General features: G+C 37.2%; 1 protein-coding gene across 2 annotated transcripts in view; it reads right to left on the reverse strand.

Annotated features, from left to right (window-relative positions):
- Positions 1 to 18,444, reverse strand: part of LOC311294925 (NACHT, LRR and PYD domains-containing protein 12-like) — a 65,024-nt gene extending 46,580 nt beyond the window's left edge. Inside the window, exons 1-3 of one of the 2 annotated variants that reach the window (XM_084416020.1) lie at positions 17,019 to 18,444; positions 10,044 to 10,110; positions 7,870 to 8,966 (exon numbers count right to left, since the gene is read on the reverse strand). In XM_084416020.1, coding sequence (XP_084272146.1) covers positions 7,870 to 8,912 — 1,043 coding nt within the window. In that variant the 5' untranslated portion in view covers positions 8,913 to 8,966; positions 10,044 to 10,110; positions 17,019 to 18,444. The remainder of the gene's footprint in view (positions 1 to 7,869; positions 8,967 to 10,043; positions 10,111 to 17,018) is intronic. The other variant, XM_084416019.1, reaches the window with a different exon arrangement.
- Positions 18,445 to 21,072: the final 2,628 nt, after the last annotated feature.

Raw genomic sequence — 21,072 nt, forward strand, 5'->3', positions numbered from 1 at the left:
TAAACAACATATTATTAAATGCATTACTTCTATATAATTATATATTAAGTTGCTCAAGCAAGTGGTAAAATATTTTACCATGTACTTATATTAAAATCGCATAGCCTACATTTTAAATTAAAACTTAAAATTGACAAAAACAGCAGACTTTTACCCTTTCCTTGCATAATTTAAATCTTTATACAATAAATCTTGCATGTCACAAAGAACTTGTTTTTCCACCTCCACGAATGAGACGAGCGTTGTTCATTATGTTGCCTTGTTGAAGTAAATTGTATTTTCCATTGATTTACCCACGGTCTTAACGTTTCAGCATTGCGATTCTCTTTGTACACATACACTCTTTAATAGACGTATGCACGTTTAAACACAATTTAAACAACGTCAGCCTATTATTCAGTGCATTAGGCTACTTATATTAGTTTGCTCAAGCAAGTGGTCAAATTTAACCATGTAGCCTGACATATTAAATCGCAAACATTTTAAATTAAAACTTAAAATTGACAGAAACAGCCGACTCGCATGCCTTTTCTTTTTCATTTAAATTTTAATACAATAAATCTTGCATGTCACAAAGAACTTGTTTTTCCACCTCCACAAATGAGACAAGTGTTGTTTATGTCGCCTTGTTGAGGTAAATTGTAGCTTTCCTTGCTTTACCCTGGTCTTAAAGTGAAAAAAATAGTATTTAATTAAATACATTTATGGTGAGATTACTACATTTTATTTCATTAATCGCACTTATGGTGAAATTTCTACATTTTCAGGTCAATCTGTGATCATTTTGACCACGAAATAGACTCGGTGCGGAAACGATCGCTGCACTGCTGTATACACACCGCAACTGGAACAGATCGACGAACTGCAACCGCGTGCAGTGTGAAAGCTCTGACCTGTTAACATGGGTACGGAAAAAAATACGCACCACATACGCACTGCAAACGGAGTATGTGTGAAACGGGCGTAAGTATACATACAACCGGCGTAGCGTCATAGAACGTCTCTGAAAAGGTTCACGCCCACTTTTAGGGGAAAACAAACCGGCGAGCGCCATACACAGTATCGGATTGAGGACGTGTACTAACCCTTACAAACATGTAATTTGTATTTTAAAAAAAACAATTTCACACAATAGGCATACCCCTATTATGTATTTGTATTTAATTCAATTTTTCCACACAGTATTTTGTATTTTAATTTTATTTTAAATACATTTCCATGTATTTATGCCCATCTCTGCCTGCCATCATCATCAATATCTTGCTGTTATGGAAATATCATGAATTACGGATGATGCTATCGAAAGCTAAATCAGGCTAGTTGTATGGCTGGACAGAAAAGTGCACTCAGTAGCTACTCTAAATATAAAGACATAATATTATACATTTAAAGATGTTTACTTCTTAAAACCGAAGTAAAATCATTCACTGGCTACCTGGTGACTCGATGAGGTACGAGTAAATGTCCGGGTAAGACACTTCTGGCAACTGGGTGGGGTTGTTAGACCAATTTGACGTTGGTCATTTTTAAGTTGCCCAAATTAAGTTAAATGTATCGTTCACGCTCTATGGAAGGCAGGGTGGACATATAATTACTCGACATATTTCATCTAAGTGATTTCTGAAGTTATACACGTCTGCCGGCTGTGTACGGACGTTGTTTTGTGCCGCTATTTTGTATTGAAGTCTATGGGAAGTCTGGTTTGTTTTTCCCTAAAAAGGGGCGGTTACGAAATTTACAGTTAAGTTCCCGGATGTGCCGGTTGTATGTATAATGTGTTACAGTATGTCGCGATGACATGAATCACGCGCAAAGTTTCCATGTTATGATTTAACCTACTGTAACGCAGTAAGACGTGTAAGACAACAGAACCCGTATGGACCTCTTCACGTCACGCCGGATTGTGCCGAGTATGTGTTAGATGCTCTCCTACTTGTCGCTTTGGATAAAAGCGTCTGTTAAATGAGACATAACAGGTTATTCCCAGCAGGCACACAACGTCATAAGACGTTGATATTTGGTTAAATTTCGGTTGCGACGTCGGGTGACCAAAATTCAATGTAAATTCAACATCTAATGTCAATGTTAAATTGATGTCCAATACAGCTAACGTTGAGATTTTGTTGTTTTTGCGTAACCAAAATCCAACGTTATAGTCCAGCCATTTTAAGCCAAAATGGGGGTCAACCTTGAACAAATCGCAACAGAAGCAAACTCAACTGATTTTGTATCCTCAATATGTGCTAAGGAAAAAAAAGTCCCGAAGAATCCCATTAGGAGAAAATTTCGAAAAAAGACCCAAATATAGCCTATTCATACGCCTAGAAGATGATGCAATTATTTATCTCTTACCAGTGTTGTGGGTAGAGTACTCTAATTACCTTTTTCGTGAAATGTGTAACTTAACGCGTTAGTTTCTTGCGTTAAGTAATCAGTAACTTCGTTATTTTTTTTAAAAAGTAATCCGTTATTTTAAGGAAAGGAAAATCCCGACTGCAGCCTGCTTTTTGTCAGACAGTAGGCTTAGGTCTACTTTGCCACCTGCGGGTATATCAGCGGAGCCGAAGCGCTGTGATCGTAAAGTCAATGGCTGTGATACGTCTGTGCCCTGCATGCGCCTGAGTCTGACCCTGTGTGTGTGTGTGTTTTTTTTTTTTTTTTTTTTTAACTCCCGGCAAGATGGCAGAGAAGACAGCGTTTGGATTATGAAAGTACGCACATCATGTTCAATTTGTCAATGAAAAGGAAAAGAAAATGCACACTCTGCATTGGTGAAAAGCTTCTGTCGACCGCCAAAAATTTAATTCGGTTTGTAATCATTTTTGTTTGACAGGCAGCTGTTAAATTCGGTTAGATCGTTGACTGGTTGTTCATTTCTAAATGGATTTAAATCTGCAAGCCTGTTTACCTCAGGTTGTGTTTACAAGTAAGCACACTTGATACACTTTGATAACTGCATTAGATTTAAAGAAAAAATCAGGAGTTATCTTGTATGGTGCTCATATACAGTAGCCTAGGCTACCCGGGCTGGGTAGGTGCGAATTTTGATTAATATGTTCTGTGATAATAAATAAATAAATAAAACGCCATGTGGAATAGCCTATTGCTGACTGTCTTTCCTGTTATTGTTATCCTGCAGTGTTAATTTAGTCGGATGACTGACGTTATTCATTGTCAGGAGTCACGACTTCTAGGTGCATTTAAAGGGGCCGGGGGCTGTGTCTGTCATGTGTGAGCCGCTGCAAACGGCTTTTAATTTTTGGTAACGCATGAGTACTCTAACGCGTTACTTTTATGAATAGATAACGCTGTAACGTAACTGATTACTTTTAATTGATGGTAACGTTGTAACCTAATTAACTACTTTCCAAAGTAACTATACCCAACACTGTCTCTTACACAAATCACTAAGTCATTTAGAGACTCTGGATAACATCGTCAGAATTACATTCTTTGATTTCTCGAGTGCACTTAATACTATACAGCCTTCACTACTTAGATGTAAGATGGACAATGATGAAGTACATCTCTGTGTATCTCAAGTAGTGAAGTGCAGTACTGGAGTCCCTCAAGGAAAGGTTTTAGCTCCTTTTTTGTTTACTTTTTATACATCAGACTTACAGTGCAACTCTGAAACCTGTCACCTCCAGAAATGTTCTGATGATTTCATTTGTTGTCTTTATAACAGACCATGATGAGGGCGAGCTATTTGAGAGTTTTGTGGATTGGTGTGAGATAAACGGTCTTAGTCTTAATGCTAGTAAATCGAAGGAAATTGTGGTTGATTTTAGTAGATAATATTAATATAATATCCTTAGCAGGTTGTACCAGTAAACATACAAGGGTCGGGAATTGAGACTGTAACATCATATAAGTAACTAGGTGTATACTTGAATAACAAGCTTGATTGTTCTGATAATACGATACAAGTCTAAGAAGGGACAAAGTCATATTCATCAGTTAAGACATAATGTATAACTATCTTAATGCCTTGCGGAACTGATACTGGAAAATAATGGTTATTGTTGTGAATGTTTTTTATTAATTATTATTACTGTGGTATGTGCTGCTGTGATGTGTAAATTTACGACTCTGGGTCTGGGGATTAATAAAGTTTATTGAATTGAAATGAAATGCTTAAGAGTCTATGACTGGATCATTATTGTGTTTCTAGCATGTTATATGTTTGGCAACACAGAGGTGTAAAGACAAGGGGTCAGAAAGTAGAAGTCCTGCCATATGTTTATTCCACCATGAACTCAGCCATCTGAATCACTAATTAGTTCTCCTGGCTGAAAAACTGTGACAATTAGCAAATCCAGGTGATTGGAACAAAATACTGAGGAGAAATGTAACTTTCTGAAACTGGACTTTACACCTCAGGGCAACAGTTCTTCTAACCCTAATTGATGGAGTGTAGCTTTTCATTTCTTAAACAATCATGTAGGAAGACACATCATGGCCATATTCCAGGATTATAATGCCAAGATTCATCAGGCTCAAACTGTGAAAGAATGGTTGTGAGGAGCATGAAGAATCATTTTCATACATAAATCGGCTCCTCTAAGTCCAGATCCTGAATTCATTGAAAGCCTTTGGGGTGTGCTGGAGGAGACTTTACACAGTGCTGGACTCTTGCATTAACAATACAAGATCTTGACCAACAATTAATGCACCTCTTGATGGAAATAAATGTTGTGATGATATCAGTTGACTTTTCAATGTTGATGCTTTTGACAGTTTTTTTTTTAAAATGATTTATTAATGTCTACTTTTTTAAATCAGTCAATAAATTCACAGAGCACTGGTGAAGTGAAGCAAAGAAGAAGAGCAGAATAAAACAGTATAGAAGAATCATAACTAATATTCGTGTCAGTCATTGATGTGTATTTACTATTTTGATATTTAGAATTTCTTAACTGGAATGGACCACTAACTTTTTCATTTACATTTAGTGCAAGTTCAGTGTAGAACTTTTTCTTCACAAAAAGTATCTTAATTTAAGCTACTATAACTTTGTTTTATTTTTACTTTAATTGTTGCTTGCTTTCACTTCAGCAATAAAATCCTATGTGTCTTCTATTAAAAGAGGCCAGTGGTCCAAAGCATTCATGAGTATCTAAATCACTAAATGGAGCTTGAATGTCACCTAGAGGCCATATTGGCTACTGCGCCTAAAACACCCAGAGCATTTTGATTGTTTGGGACAAATTTGAAAGACAACTTGGTTGGATTTACCGCTTTTTCAGTTTTAGGATGCCCAGGCACAGGCTTTATATTAACAGAAAAGAAAAATAAATGTAAAGCAGCACATTAAGTTCAGCAACCATTTAAGTTTGGATTTGTGATTTTTCAGTCTATGTTTAAGAATAGGGTCGCCAGGGGAGAGGCGAATGAGGCTAACTAGTTATCTGGATTCCAAGACTACACTCTAAAAAATATTGGGTTATTTTTTCAGTATTTGGGTAGTTTTTGTGTTACCCAGCTCCTGGGTCAGACATAACAACCCACTGTTTGGGTAGTTTTCTTGTGTTACCCAGATCTTGGGTCAGACATAACAACCCAGGGATTGAGTTATTTATTTTGCGACCTCTTAAGGAGAGAGCAGGTCAAAATGGTGCATGTCTTCGGTAAAATACAGGTTTGTGTACATTTTATTTGATCTATAAATTCATTATTGTGCTGTATATCGTTTAATATTATGCAAAGTAACATACAGGATCGCGATGTGAGTCACCTACACTAGTGTCGGGTGACTCATGACGGTCTTTTCGCGTGATGGAAACGCCTGATGCCTTGCATAAAACGATATGATTTTATTCAAAAATATACTGAATATAAATACGTATGATGTTAAAATATGTTCTCAGAACTGTACACTGTTTGTTTATGGCCAGGTTATGGAGCCAGTCGCTGCATATTTCGGCTACGAGTGAAACGCAGGGCGGCGGTCTGAAGTTAGAAGTTCCCCCGCTGAACATGACACAAGCTCCGGCACGAGATCCAGCGCCGTTACAGTGGAAACGGGACAACAGAGACTGGTCGATTACACTTGAATTACTTATAATTATTAAATTTTTACTGATAATATTTGTTAAACTAGCTTAAATGTTGCCAATATGTATTAAAAATTATATAAAATATAAGCCATAAATATGCAAGCCAATGGTTGTATCACGTTTTTTATTTATTTATTTAGAGGATTTAAGTTAATCAGCAGACATTAATTCATGTATGAAGTAAAAAAAAAAAAAAAAAAAAAGTAAAATGAATATTAAAAATGAATCAACTATGCTGGGTTAAATCTACATATTATGCTGGGTTAAAGGTGAACTAAGTAACTTTTTTACCTTAACTGAACAGCTTCGGAGTCATTGGAATGGTTATATTACTTATTTCGGGTTGAATGGTGGTCGTTTCGCACCCCCCTGGTGCCCGTGAGCGGAAAATACGCACTTGCAACTTTGGGGCGGCGGGCCGCCAGCCGCCGCGTCAGGAAGTCTCGCGTGATATCAGGTCTCGCGATGTAAACAACTGCTTTACGGCCAAAAGAAATCTGCTAAAATACTGTCATTATTGCGCTCCCTCACGCTGTCCGAACCCGAATGAAGAAGACGTTTTAAAGAATGTCCCATCTGCTTTGATGTCGTTGATCTACTAGCCTCTGGTGTCTGAGAATCGCCAACGAGTTTTTACAACAGTGTTGTCAAATATCTATTCCGAAGCTGTGGGGGGAGCTCTAGAGAGAAACCTGCGAGCAAAAAGCGAGAATACAGCGAAGAAATCCCGAAGCTACTGAGTGCTGCTTTAAATAAACAACCCAATTGTTTTTAACCCAGTGTTTTTTAGAGTGTATCATCTATAGCAGGCGTAGCCAACGTCAGTCCAGATGAGTGTTGCTCCAACCTTGATAAAAACTCACATGTCTGTAGCTTTCTAGTAACCTTAATGCAGAGTTTCCACTGCACGATTTTTTATTTTCACACTGCACGTATGAGTATCATTCAGTTGCTGCTGTGTTCACACTGCACGATGGATCGGCGACGGGGTTTCTAATTGCATGACTTTACAAAAGAAAGAATCACTGACAACTTCTTCCTGGCCCGCAAACTACATTTCACAACCAAACACACTGAAATTAGATTTCACTGAAATTGTTATTAAAAATAGTAGCCTTGAAAAAAACAGATTATGCAGGAGGAAATGGTTGGGGGGACAAGGGGAGCAAGGACTGTGTGTTCTGCAAAGAGAGTTGGGGGTAAATAAATAATATTTTAATGTGCTTCCGGTCAAGTAAATGTTTGTTGTTTTGTTTGATATAATTATAAAGCTTGTGATATAACTGTAAAGCTTGTGTGTTCTGATATTCTGGTCTATAACTTCTCCCCGAACTTCCCTCTGCCCTGTATCTTGATCTCTCATTGGCTGTAGATCATCATCACTGATGTAATTTTCAGTCAGAACACATTTCACACAGCAAGATTTTCCAGATATTTAGCATGCCAAATACCTCACGACAATTTTCTTTTAGATCATGTCTTTGATAATGCAAACTGCATGTTTGTCACTCGCGTGAACGAGCACCGATTTGCCTCTGATTTTGGGCATTTATCAGTGATTTCGCAAAATTTCGCGAGTGAAAATCTGGGCTAAAATCATGCATTGTGAACTCGGGTTTAAGAACATTAGTGTGTCGACCAGAGTTAAACATTTTTTTTATAGATCTTAATATTTCTTCATTTTTTTTCATTACAAAGTGATTTACTAACATTTCAGAGAAAGTTACTTCTGTGATTGTCTCAGCAGGTTAAGTAATTTCACATTCAAGTTTCACTACAGCAGATAGTTCAGCAGCTTCATGATACTCACACAGGGTCAGAGGTCACAGCAGGTCCATCACTGTACATTATCATGGAGTTGTTACTCTTCATAGACACACAGCTAAATCCTGAAGATGGTCCATTACTGAGATTAGGGGGCTCCGTCATGGAGTTGTTACTCTTCATAGACACACAGCTGAATCCTGAAGATGGTCCATTACTGAACACAGGGGGAGCAATCATGGAGTTGTTACTCTTCATAGACACACAGCTGAATCCTGAAGAATGTCCATCACTGAGATTAGGGGGCTCCGTCATGGAGTTGTTACTCTTCATAGACACACAGCTGAATCCTGAAGATGGTCCATTACTGAACACAGGGGGAGCAATCATGGAGTTGTTACTCTTCATAGACACACAGCTGAATCCTGAAGAATGTCCATCACTGAGATTAGGGGGCTCCGTCATGGAGTTGTTACTCTTCATGGACACACAGCTGAATCCTGAAGATGGTCCATTACTGAACACAGGGGGAGCAATCATGGAGTTGTTACTCTTCATAGACACACAGCTGAATCCTGAAGAATGTCCATCACTGAGATTAGGGGGCTCCGTCATGGAGTTGTTACTCTTCATGGACACACAGCTGAATCCTGAAGAATGTCCATCACTGAGATTAGGGGGCTCCGTCATTGAGTTGTTACTCTTCATGGACACACAGCTGAATCCTGAAGATGGTCCATCACTGAACACAGGGGGAGCAATCATGGAGTTGTTACTCTTCATAGACACACAGCTGAATCCTGAAGAATGTCCATCACTGAGATTAGGGGGCTCCGTCATGGAGTTGTTACTCTTCATGGACACACAGCTGAATCCTGAAGATGGTCCATTACTGAACACAGGGGGAGCAATCATGGAGTTGTTACTCTTCATAGACACACAGCTGAATCCTGAAGAATGTCCATCACTGAGATTAGGGGGAGCAATCATGGAGTAGTTACTCTTCATGGACACACAGCTGAATCCTGGAGTTTCTGCTCTCTGAGTGTGAACAGATGCCTCCTCCTCTCTCTCCTCACACACACTCATTTTACAGACAGTTCCTCCTTCTCTTCCTCCTTGATGAGAGATTTGATTTCAGACCTGTTTGTGGATACAGAGAACATACACAATATACAAATGAATTTGACACACTTAAGTAAATTAAAAATGACAATTTTCTGTAAATTCAGTACAGCAGACTGTCTGTTTTTCTGTATTCATCCCAATAGTGTGAAACACCACCAGAATAATCACAGCAGTCTCTGATGCATAAAGTACATTTCACACAGTGTGATTGGGTTTCTTTCTAAACAAGTTTCAGCCGTCTGACCTCTTGTCCGTTTCATTGCCTTTCCCATAGTGTCAGTTAATAAAAACAGTTCAGCTTATAATAAAACATCAGGCATGTGTTTTGTTTATTCAGTTGTGCTACTTCTAGATGTTTCTGATTTAAAAAAAAAAAAAATTGTCTTGTATGCGTGACGTTTCATCAGCTGATTACCACATAGGCCTACTTATTCCTTCCTCCCAAAAAGTGTTCAGTTTTCAATGTATTTTTCTCCTAAAATGCTATTGAATATTGTCATTTTGTATTGAAATCATTTGTTACTGGATAATTTAGTGAAATCACAGGGGAGTTACAGGAGTTTTAAAATCCTCAATAGAAGTAAATATACAAGACTGTCCCAGACTCCCAGGTCTGATAAATGCCAAAGCTCAGCGCCACATTAACTACTAAATCCACACACTCTAATATATCCCATCGGAGCAGTATTTGAGGCTAAGCGTATCCCATCATGTTCAGGAATTTGCGTTGAAAAATTGAGAGATGTCAAGAAAAAAAAGTTTCTTGTAGAAAAACTAAATTAATTGGATATTATATAATTTGGTTGTAAAATGTAAAGTGTTGCATAATTAATGGGTACCGAGATGAGTATGTATTTAGCTAAATAACCTAATTTATCATGACCTAATTAGAACCACTTCAATTAATCAAGTGTCTTCTGTCACACAGGAACGGCTGAACAGACATTTAATGATGACTTTCGTACAAAATATTGAAAAGTAAATACATCTAAATACATAAAAAGTTACTTGTATTTTATGTGTTTCCCATCAAGTAGCCTATGTAATCAAAAGTTCCCCAAACACACTTCCGGTGAAGATTCTGTTCCCTACCAGAATTCCTGTTCCCCCTCAACGAGGCGTGTCTGCTGACAGCATGCGTAGATGCATCAAAGCTCAGCTGGATGTACGGAAAGAGAAAAAGGCCAAAAGCATTGGCACAACATTTACTTTGCTACACTGCAGCATAACAAAATGGTTCTCACACTCCAGTATTATTTCTGTGAATTGAATAAATCGTGCACTTGTTCAAAGTTTTTGTAAAATGTCTGAATGTCTGAGTTGAATTTTGCCTATAAAAATTGCCTTATCTGTCCGTGTTGACGTCCAAACTGTCTTATTATTATTTATAAAGATTGCAAAATGTCAGAGATGACAGGTTTATGATATACAACGTTTTAAACAGTATACAAAATGTATTAACAATATGTTCGATGTCACCAAAATACACATGAGAAAAAGAGTTCCTTGTATTATTTTCACAGGGAAACACATTTTCAGGTGACACCTTTTATGTTCCCAGTATGAAATAAAAATAAATAAATATGAATAAAATCATATATTGCTATTATTACCTTCTTTAATATTTTTCACATGCAACATGCATGGATGCAACATAACATTCTAATCATAATTAATTAAAATACAATTTCAGAGGGCACTAATTAAATCAATCAATTAATCAAGTGAATAAATGGTGTTATAAATTGGGGAGATGACCACACAACATTGTCACCTGAATTTCTATTCTTGCTGGCACATTCCAACAATGAATCCAAAAATGCATGAAGAAATCATGAGCTATAAAACTCAAGGCACATGCCCATTTGGCATAAAAAAAGACCATAAATATGTCATTCGCAGATGTTCCTCCAATTTCAAAATTTATGGTAAGTAATCTATTCTAAATTAAAATTATTCTAGACAGTGGAGATAATTCTATAACTGCACAGACAGGAGTGAGATATAGTGATACACCAAGACTTGATACAAACAAAAAGCCCATACTTGTCCATGGACTATAGCCTTCTTATAATTTACTTGCCAGCAACTAGAACATCAAAAATAACCTTTGCTGCAATTTCAGTTTAAATTAGCCTATTTATTTCATTAGGCCTTCATAAGGCCATCCTTAAAAATATTTTGGTTTGCAGTAACAGCAAAAAAAAAGAAAAAAAGATTACATTTTTCACCTATGTCTAAGGGCTGTTTACACCAGGCCACTTCATGCGTTTTCTCAGATCGGATTGCAATCTGATTTATCAAAACGATTCCATTTACACCTGGTTACATAGGCTAAATGTGTGTTGTTTTTTTGCGGATATAAATCCGATCTTCAATTACCGCTATATGTAGATTTAATGGAGTGCACGTCACCGAAAGCAACAGTTATGACTACATTATTTTATTGATCATCAGCTAAAATTTCTGAATCAAAGCCCGCAATAAGAGAAAGCGGAAACAGCCCTGGTAAGATCATTTCATTTCTTTACATTTAATGATGATGATTGTGTGTTAAGCGTCAGCGACTTACTTTCACTTTGATTTGCGATACTTTGCACGTTGATGCTCAGCTTCTCATCTGCGGCAATGCGTGTTGCAGTAGCGTCGTCATATCTGACTAAAACATGACATATAGCCTATAACACGCTCTCGCATGTTTATTTTTTAATAAACCATATTCAACAACATATAAAAATGAAATAATCTTTAGAGTAAAGCCGCAGCCATCATTACCAAGCGCGAACCATTGACAGTGAATGAAACGAAGCAAACTTAGCTTGCAGGCAGTAGTGTAACAGTTAACCAATGGTGTAAACATAATCATAGATGACGCGCCACGGGTTTTTATTTAAAAGAAAGAACGTAGCTTATGTTTGTATGTAGGTCTAGGCAATTTATATTCACAATACTTAATAACTAATATTATTTTATTGCATTTGTATTAGTTGTTTGAAGAGTTTAAAAAAATCGGTCGGTCTTAACGCAAGTTTACAACCGGCAAGTCGGTCGGACTGAAAGGGAAAAAAAATAAATAATTGGGTCGGTACTAAATTGACAGGGTCGGTCGGGTTACGGCAAACAAGAATATTTTTAAGGATGGCCTAACCTCCTAGCAGGTTATTGTTTAGATTTTACAAACAATAAAGCTATTTCAATAGATGGTCAACTTTACTACATCTCCTCAAAAACCAAGACACAGCTGACAACTAGCCTAGGTTCTCACCATTCTTCTTAATGTTCGGCATGGAGGCACGATATGCTTGTGATGTGCCAGAGACGTATGAGGTATGTGATTTACATTGTTCCATATACATATCATGTAGTATCACTTACAAGTTAGTGAAATAATTTCAATCTTCAATGTTTCTGAAAAGGTAAACAGCACAGTGGAATCTGTGATAGCAGAGGAAACCATATCAAAGGCCATTTCTCTGAAGGAGAAAATGGACAACGTAAAAAAATAAAGAAAAAAAAACAGGACAGGACACAGAGGGTGGCAAATCAGGCACCATTTTTTGTAGGGCAGAAGGTCCTACGAAAAAAACATAAGGACCCAGCAGAGGAAAGGGGGCAAGCTTGAGCACAGCTGGTTGGGGCCGTATGAAATTATCCATTTGCAAGACAAAAGTGCAGATTTAAGGGATGAAAATGGCAAGATATTCCTCAAAATCAACACTGACAATCTCAAACCATTTAAAGACACATCCCGGATTCCCCATAGAATTACCCAAGAACCACAACATAAAGGAGCACGTAAAGAAACGTCATGCCCTTCACTCACACCTGTAGACCTCACCATCACCAAGTCACATGAACCCCTCTCCTGTGTCCCACACCCCTACAATAGGGGCAGAGGTACCAGCTGCAGTGCATGGCTGTAAGTGTTGATGTAAAGTCAGATCTTATAATAGATCAATATTAGTCTGATTTCTAATATATTTGTGAGGTGATAGGTGCAATGCTATTTTTGGTTATCCTCTGTAGGTCTAAAAAGTGCCTGGGCTGGAAACGACAGTTATGTACTGCTGTTCAGAGTGGGACCCTATACATTATTTTACAAAGACCTACAGATCGCCCCTGGAAGGGAGTTGGAGAGTGAGGTACACATTTCATTTTGACAGATAAGCTTTTCATCTGCTATGTTAATATTTTGTATTAACGTTTAATTTTGTAATGTTTATCAAGGTTATAAATGCGTACCTGTCCCTGAAAGTGAGGCAGCACAATTTGACCTCACCGGGCAAAGCATCCCATATGGACACATTTCCCATGACAGACATGTGGAAGGGAAAATATGAAAGGCTCAAGGTGTCCTGCAAATTGTATTTATTTTGCACTTTATTACTTGTGCTAATGCCCATTTTGTTCAGGGCTTTGTGTGCATTTGTTTGTGCTGTTGGTACATATCTCAAGGCTTTGGTTAGCAAGGGTATAGATCATAATGGTGTGGTTTTTTTCCGTTGGACCCAGCAAACTATGAGGTCATAGTGGGCATTGTAAACGAGGGCCACCACTGGTTCCTAGTTGTAAGTATTTGTGGTACAGAACAGTTTCCCTTGAGGTTTCCCTTGTCCTCTTAATACTGATTTGCAATTAGGGCTGTGACGGTGGCAGTTTTTTACCACCGCGGTAGTAATGGACCCAAATACCGGCGGTGTTGCGGTGGTTGGGGGGGGGGGGGGGGGGGGTGTGTTGTTTGTTCGTGTGTTGTCATGTTTTATCGTGTCCCACATCCCTCTCAAAGCGCAGAGCGGTAGGCTTTATCACGCGCCTTTGTGTGGAAATATATAAAAAAAAAAAAAAGAAACAACACACTAAAGCCTGTAAAGCATTTAAATAAATATCAGTAAATACTGGTAACTTACATAATATAATAAAGTTGAATCTATTTTTTTTTTTTTTTTTTTTTTTTATATTTCCACACAAAGGCGCGTGATAAAGCCTACCGCTCTGCGCTTTGAGAGGGATGTGGGACACGATCAGGAAAGAGACCATCGATCTCTTTTCTGATATCTTCATGTTTTCTACTAGGTATGAAGAGCGAATTTGTCTTCTACAAGGGCAAGGCATTTAGGTTGTTTGCGCGCTGCCAGAGAAAGCAAAACTAAAATCCCCCGCGCGTGTGAAACGCGCTTTACAAAATGAACTAGACGCGCCTTACCAATTACCATATGTCTAATAACAAGCACAAACTGTGTTAAAAATAATTTGACGTACAAGTAAAAATGTAGGCTATCTGACCTACAGCGTTTTTCTAGGCTACTTTACCACAGTAAAGAATACGAAAATAATCGACCTAAAAGCGAAGAAAGGAAGAAACGTTTATAACGCGTCTTTGGGTGAGACGCGAGTGAAGATATGGGAAAAGAAAAAAGAGATTCCATGCAGGGATGAGTCACGATTTTTGAATATTCGATTAGTTGATTTAATTATAGAATATCTAATGTTATAATGTCTGTTGTGCGATCATTCTCTAAAATAAAATCTCCATGTTCTGGTGCTGATAAGGTGGTGACGCGTTCATGTAACCGGAGGGTGACGCTGCCAATAACGCACATAACAGCTATCACAAAGAACCGGCAAAAATAATGATTATGAACGTGTCAAATATAGCAAGGAGACATTTGAATTGTTTATTAATAAAGTGTTTTGTGTGTGTGTGTCAGTGTCGGGCTGCAAAGATGAAGTTGACGATGCTCACTCTTCGCAGTGAACGCGAGAGAGAAATGCACACTTCAATACTGAATAGAAGCATATGCTAGTCGGTTTATTTTCCGTTTTGAATTGTTTTGTTTAAAAGTAGACAATTCAAGCTTTCTATAAGGAATAACTAATGGAATATTTTTAAATTCGCTGATAATCGGGTGACCAGATCGCAAACCAGAATTCAAAGCCGACAAAGCTTAAGTTTATGGGCTCACATAGGCTACAACTCTCTCATTCGTCATGAATTAAAACTTTTCCATGGCTGCGTCGCGATATAACATTTAATTGCTAACCTATTATTTCTTTTATAAACAAAGCTTTGTGTGTCATAATATTAATGTAAAACAGCATTCATATACAAATTTTTTTTAGGCGAACAACCGCCGGTACTACTCAGCCACCGCGGTGGCGCTTTACAACCGCGGTGGTGCGGTTGTCAAGTTTACCGGCACAGCCCTATTTGCAATAATATACCCCTATCGTGTTGTCTGGATATTTTAGCATGTTACTTAGGCTGTATACCCATCCTAACAAAAAACATTCTGCTTGACTCAATTGGAGAGTCAGACGTCAAGAAGAAAAGGTGTTTGGAGACAACAAGGTATTTTTCATGCACCACAATCATATGTAGTGTTACTGTGTAATATGTACGGTCTGCTTTACATAACCTGATCTTGTTTGTAGAGCCCTAAAGATAGCAAAGGGTGTTTCAGTTTCAAACTGGGTGTGTGAAAGCTTGCCTCACCCACTTCATAGGGATGCTAAATCATGTGGTGTGTTCGCCTTGAAGGTGTGTGATTATAGCATTGTAGCAAATATTAAATGTTCATTAAAATGGGATGATGCTTTAGTTAAATTTTCTTGTTACTTCCTCAGTTTGCAGAACACATTCTGCAAAATACCACAGTCGACTTCTCCATTGAGCCACAAGACCTGACACGATTCAGAGTGGAGATGGCTTTGACTCTGCTCCGCCAATCTGGTATGGCTTGTGAATGTTATTGACGTGCTTTTTGATGTGCATCACTTTCATTAGTGTTTTACTGTACCTCATAGATGACCTAAGTGACCTGTGCCACTTTTGTGGAGAGGCAGAAACATTTCATGACTCTGCAGATATTCTTTGGGTAACTATGGCTGAGCATTTTTGGTTGGTGTAGCATACACAAAGTAATAATGAATGGACCATTGCTTTAAAACCCTTTTTTTAAATGGTTACTCATATATATAAATAATTTTATACATTTTTTTATAGATTTCCTGTGATGACTGTGGGCAATGGTTCCACGTAAAGTGTGTTGACAATCCATCCACGGAGGATGAATACAAATGTGTTTCTTGCAATAAATAGCCTAACTAAATTATGAAGCCATTGTTTTTGGAGTTGGTTTATTTTTCCCTTAATTTTCACTTTGATTAAACCTACTCGAAAATCAGTCTTTCAAAACAAGCATTATTCATATTATAAAAGCACCTGTGAAGTGATTGTGGTTCAAATAGTCCTGCGCTAGAGACTTATCTGTACCGACTAAAGCCTTAATAAACATTACATTGAAATCGGTCATATGTTTTAAACTTGAAAAGAAATCAGCTGGATTGATTGACATATGGGGAAAAACTCGCTTCTAATAATAATAATAATAATAATAATAAACACTTTCAAGTTTCGGAAAAAAAATAGAATACTTTTTTAACCTTTTGGCTTCCTGTACATCCAGTTGTGCTTCTTGCTCGTGTTCTGATGGTAGGCCTACGTATGGTATGGTAACTGACTTGCAGTATGATTGCGTAAAGGAAACAGGAATTCCGGAAGGGAACAGAATCGACATCCAGTGCAAAGACCGTGGGTATTGGAACAGGCCCTCATTTACTTTCTTCATATTTTCAGTGGTCTAAATAATATGATCTATTTTTGTCTCAAAGCATTAATGCACATCTAATGCTATGTTTACGTGTTTATCTCCCAAATAGTTATTATAAGGATTAACAATTCACATCTTTGATACCAATCTTTCATTTGAAAGTCGCGTGTCTAGTATCTGTAAAACCGCATTTTTCCATCTTAAAAAAATATATAAATTACGCCATATGCTCTCAAGTCAATGTAAATAAGACAAAAAAATATAATATTACAAAATAACATATTAAATGATCCTGTTAAAAATCGATGATTATCATCAAACATTGTTCACTGTTACAGTTTCCCTGAAGTGAGTTTCGATTATCGATCAAACTGAGACATGTTGTTTGAGTTTAAGTTCGACATGTTTAGAGTAAATGCTCCGTTAATACAGCTTTAAAATGTTTTAACAAACTTACCGTAACCCGTGAAGACATTTCTATTTCTGACTCTTCTGAAATGGCGTCTACAAGTCAACATTATGCTTTCGCTTTCATGAGTCACGTCAGTTCCGCTAAAAACAAGCTCCGCCCCAAACTGAACTGAACGCGATGACGTACTACACGATCTACTGCAGTGCAATATATCACTCTTAAATCTGGCACATTAATTCATGTGAATTTGTAAAAAGCTTGTTTAAAGCTTGTTAATATTATGCTATTCAGATCACAGGGGTTTATGGTCCTGATGTGACTGGGGAAATCTCTCTCTTTCTGGTTAATGATTGCTCTGCTGTTTTTCCTTTTGAGCCTTACAGCATGGACGAGGCTAGCCCCTTTTTAGGGGTGCTTCAGCCCAGGGAGCTCAGCACCCCTAAAACTTGGAGTAAGAAATGTTGTTATTCAAAAAAAAAAAAAAAAAAAAAAAAAAATCGTCTTTGACAAGGTTAAATAATGTCCAAAACATACTCCGTAGTTTGTGGTTTAAAATGTATGTGTTAAGGATGAAAATGAAAACATCCCCGTTTAGCAAATGGTGTCATCCTCTTCTCTTCTACTTCTCTGTACCTGCACCGCTCAGCACAACCGTCATCCAGCGCGAAACACACGCAGAGTGAGAACCATAGGCGTCACTAGGCCCTTTTTAAACTTTTGTGAAACATTTGTGATTAAGTGTAGGCAACACAAATTCGTGTTCGCAGAAGCTGCTGTGCGCGAATTTTAGCAGCACGACTGACGCTTCAGTTTACGGTCAAGTGCGAGTTAAGAAGATGTAAGTAGCTAAACTAAACATTTTATATTTGACAGTTTTTTAGGTCATAAATGTTAAACGAATGACAAAAATAATCAGAAAACTAATAAACTTTTGTCTAATTTCGCCATTTTGAGCTGAAAATAGGCCTAGCCTAAATAACGTGTAATTATGTCATTGTGAGGGGACAAGAAACATTAACAAAGCCGTTTTCATAGGAACAAGATTAATAATGCATGTGCACATGTTGAGAATTAATATAATACAATTTGTAGCCTTCAGTAAATTAAAAAAGTTCAGCTTTAGGAGGGGAAGAGACAGGGCAAGATGAGGAGACAGAAAAAACTGGATGAATTAATGAAACTAGTTAATAATGAGCATTAGACCATAAACTAACTTTTTTTTTTTTTTTTAAATCATACCCTCATTGGGGGCTGAGCCCCCCTAAAATGAAAATCCTAGAATCGCCCCTGCCTTACAGTATGTTCAATGTTATAGTGTCTTGTTGTTGTGGTAATTTCTGGAATAATAAATGTCATTGTGGTTCACCCTATCTTTTATCATCATTATCACCATCATCATCCCTGTAGCTCTCTCACTGAAGATTTAGGCTACACCTAATTTCTTACTGTTGTTTTTAACTGTTCTTGTGTGTTTCCCCCGTTAGATAAATCTACAAGTTATTCCTGTATAGAGAAAGACACTAACAACACCAATGTGTTCAATTCCCATTATAATGCCGGAACTGGTCAAAAATGTGCATTTTGTCGGATAAAAAGGTAGGCTACCAGCCAAATGTGTAAATGTAGTGTATTTTTTAGATACACTTACTTACATAAATACATATAGGGTAGAGTGGGGGAAAACGCCCCCCTTAAGGAAAATGTGACATTACAGTGAAACAAAACATAAATGTGACTAGAATTGCCATCCCGGTTTTGAGTGACTATGGCAGGAGTTATTCACCAAATATTAAAATTGCTCAGCCCTCATAATTATTTAGTATTTTTACTGAAAATATTTTTGTATAAAGGGGAGGTTTTGCCCCAGCGGTGGGGTAAAATGCCCCCTTTCTTACCAACCATGTTTGCTTCATAGATCAACAGTAAAATGAACAGACTATAGTTTTTAATCTCTAAAAGTAAAAGGCAAGTATTGTATCAACATGTTTATATATATATTAATATTTATTTCAGGAATGTCCAAAATAGCCAAATTTAACTACCTTCCATCAGTGAGCTAACTGTGCTAGCTATCTAATGCTCACTTGAGGTAATTTTTTCATGTTTTGTTCAAATATTTTGGTTTTACCACCTAGTTATACTGCATTAAGTGTAAAACAAAGGATTTGATAGACAGTAATATGATAGAGAGAATTTATGAGATAGATAGTAATTATGATAGAGAGAAACTATCCCCTCTGGGGGGCGTTTTACCCACAAGCTATCACTTTAAAACAAATAAAAATAATAATAATAATTGTTTTAATATAATTATATTCCTTATAAATAACATATGATCTCAAACTACAGACTTCACTATTCATCTATCATACATCACTGTGATATCCTGCAGAACAATATTCTCTTAAACACTTGTTTACTAATATCTGAAAATTATAGCATTTACCATGTAATCCTCTTCTTTTCAAATATGTCGCTGGTATCAGCTTCTCCATGGAGATCTGTATATCCCCGTTATCAACGTAGTGCATTGCAAATTTGCAACAGTAAAAATGTATCTTGACTACCTCTTGGCTAGGCGTTTTCCCCCACTCTACCCTACATTGTTTTTTAGCCTACAACTGTAAATTGTATTGTTTTTCTTTCAATAAAGCCTCGATGCACACTTCAACCAGTAGATGGCGAAAATACACCATACATTGATTTCCCTACAGTCATAAAACACCACAAGAAGAAGGAGAAAAAGAAGATAGGCTAGATCATATTATTCCATATCCGACACTGTATTTAATTTACTTGCTGTACATGTTGTACATGTAGTGCGTGTTATAAGTGTGAGAGTTTGAATTCACCCTGATAAATGACGAGATGAAGACAGGCATGCAAAACAAGAGTAAGTCCGTGAGAAAACAACTGAAATCTGTGTGACAGACTATTGAAAAGATGTTTATTAAAGAGGAGAGTGAAGACATGAGTTGTTCCTATGAATGCACCATGAAACATGAATACTGATAAACAAATAGGTTTGTGTACATGTTTTTAAGCTTATAGGTTACTTTATTTTTGGCTTATGGGAGAAATATTAACCCTAATGTTGGGCATTCGTTAGACATTCGCCAAGCAAATTAAGGGACTGTCTAAAAAGTACACACACACACACACACAAACAAATAAGCATTTCCAAGATGCGAAACCACGCAAAACATACAAAGCATAAAATGTAAATATGTGGAAAACCTAATTTTAGTCAAATAGGGCTACATAGTTTTAAGCTGTGAATGGGATATTCACTATGAATGGGTACATGGTTATTACACTGTACTCCAAAATTTCATTTTATCTGATAGAAACAGGTGATGTCACACCACCTGGAATTTATTCACTAACCCTTGTACCATATCATACACAACTTGGATTTTGAACATGTTATTTCGTCTATTTTTAATGCATTTTAGACATTCGCCAAGCAAATCAAGGGACTGTCTTAAAAGTGCACACACACACACACACACAGGGGACCCTGAACCCCTACTGCACTGAAGCATCCGGACATGGACACTTCTTCCAAGGAAGCACCAGCTCACAAAAGTCCTGTAGGCCAAGTGTCTGCATTGCCTGTAAAGAGAGCAGGGTGGAAAAGCACACTTTGTTTTTACTATTTATTTTTTATATTTCACATTTCAGAGTTAAACACTGGATGATTGTGATACAAAATAAAGATTGTCACGAATTGACTCAAAAAAAAAAATGTACGTTCATTTTGAAGAACGAGATCGAACAAAAACGTCAGTAAACTGATCCGAACATCCCATCACTTTAAGATATATTATTATAATATTCACATCAACTCTTGTTTAATTGATCATGGTGTCGCCCCTGTCAGGTAAATAAGCGTTTCTTAGCGAGTCTGAGGGACATAAATCATAATTTAAGAACTCAATAATTAGAGTATTAAAACCTAATTCGAAATAAATAGTTAGACAATTCACCTTTTTTAGGGTACACTATTTGAAATCTATAGTTTTTCATCGGTTTTATTATTAAAAAGCAACAGTGACGTAAATCACGCATCATCGACTACATCACTTCCGGGAAATTA

The sequence above is a fragment of the Rutilus rutilus genome (genome assembly GCF_951802725.1).
Source record: "Rutilus rutilus genome assembly, chromosome: 1".
Taxonomy (NCBI): Eukaryota; Metazoa; Chordata; class Actinopteri; order Cypriniformes; family Leuciscidae; genus Rutilus; species Rutilus rutilus.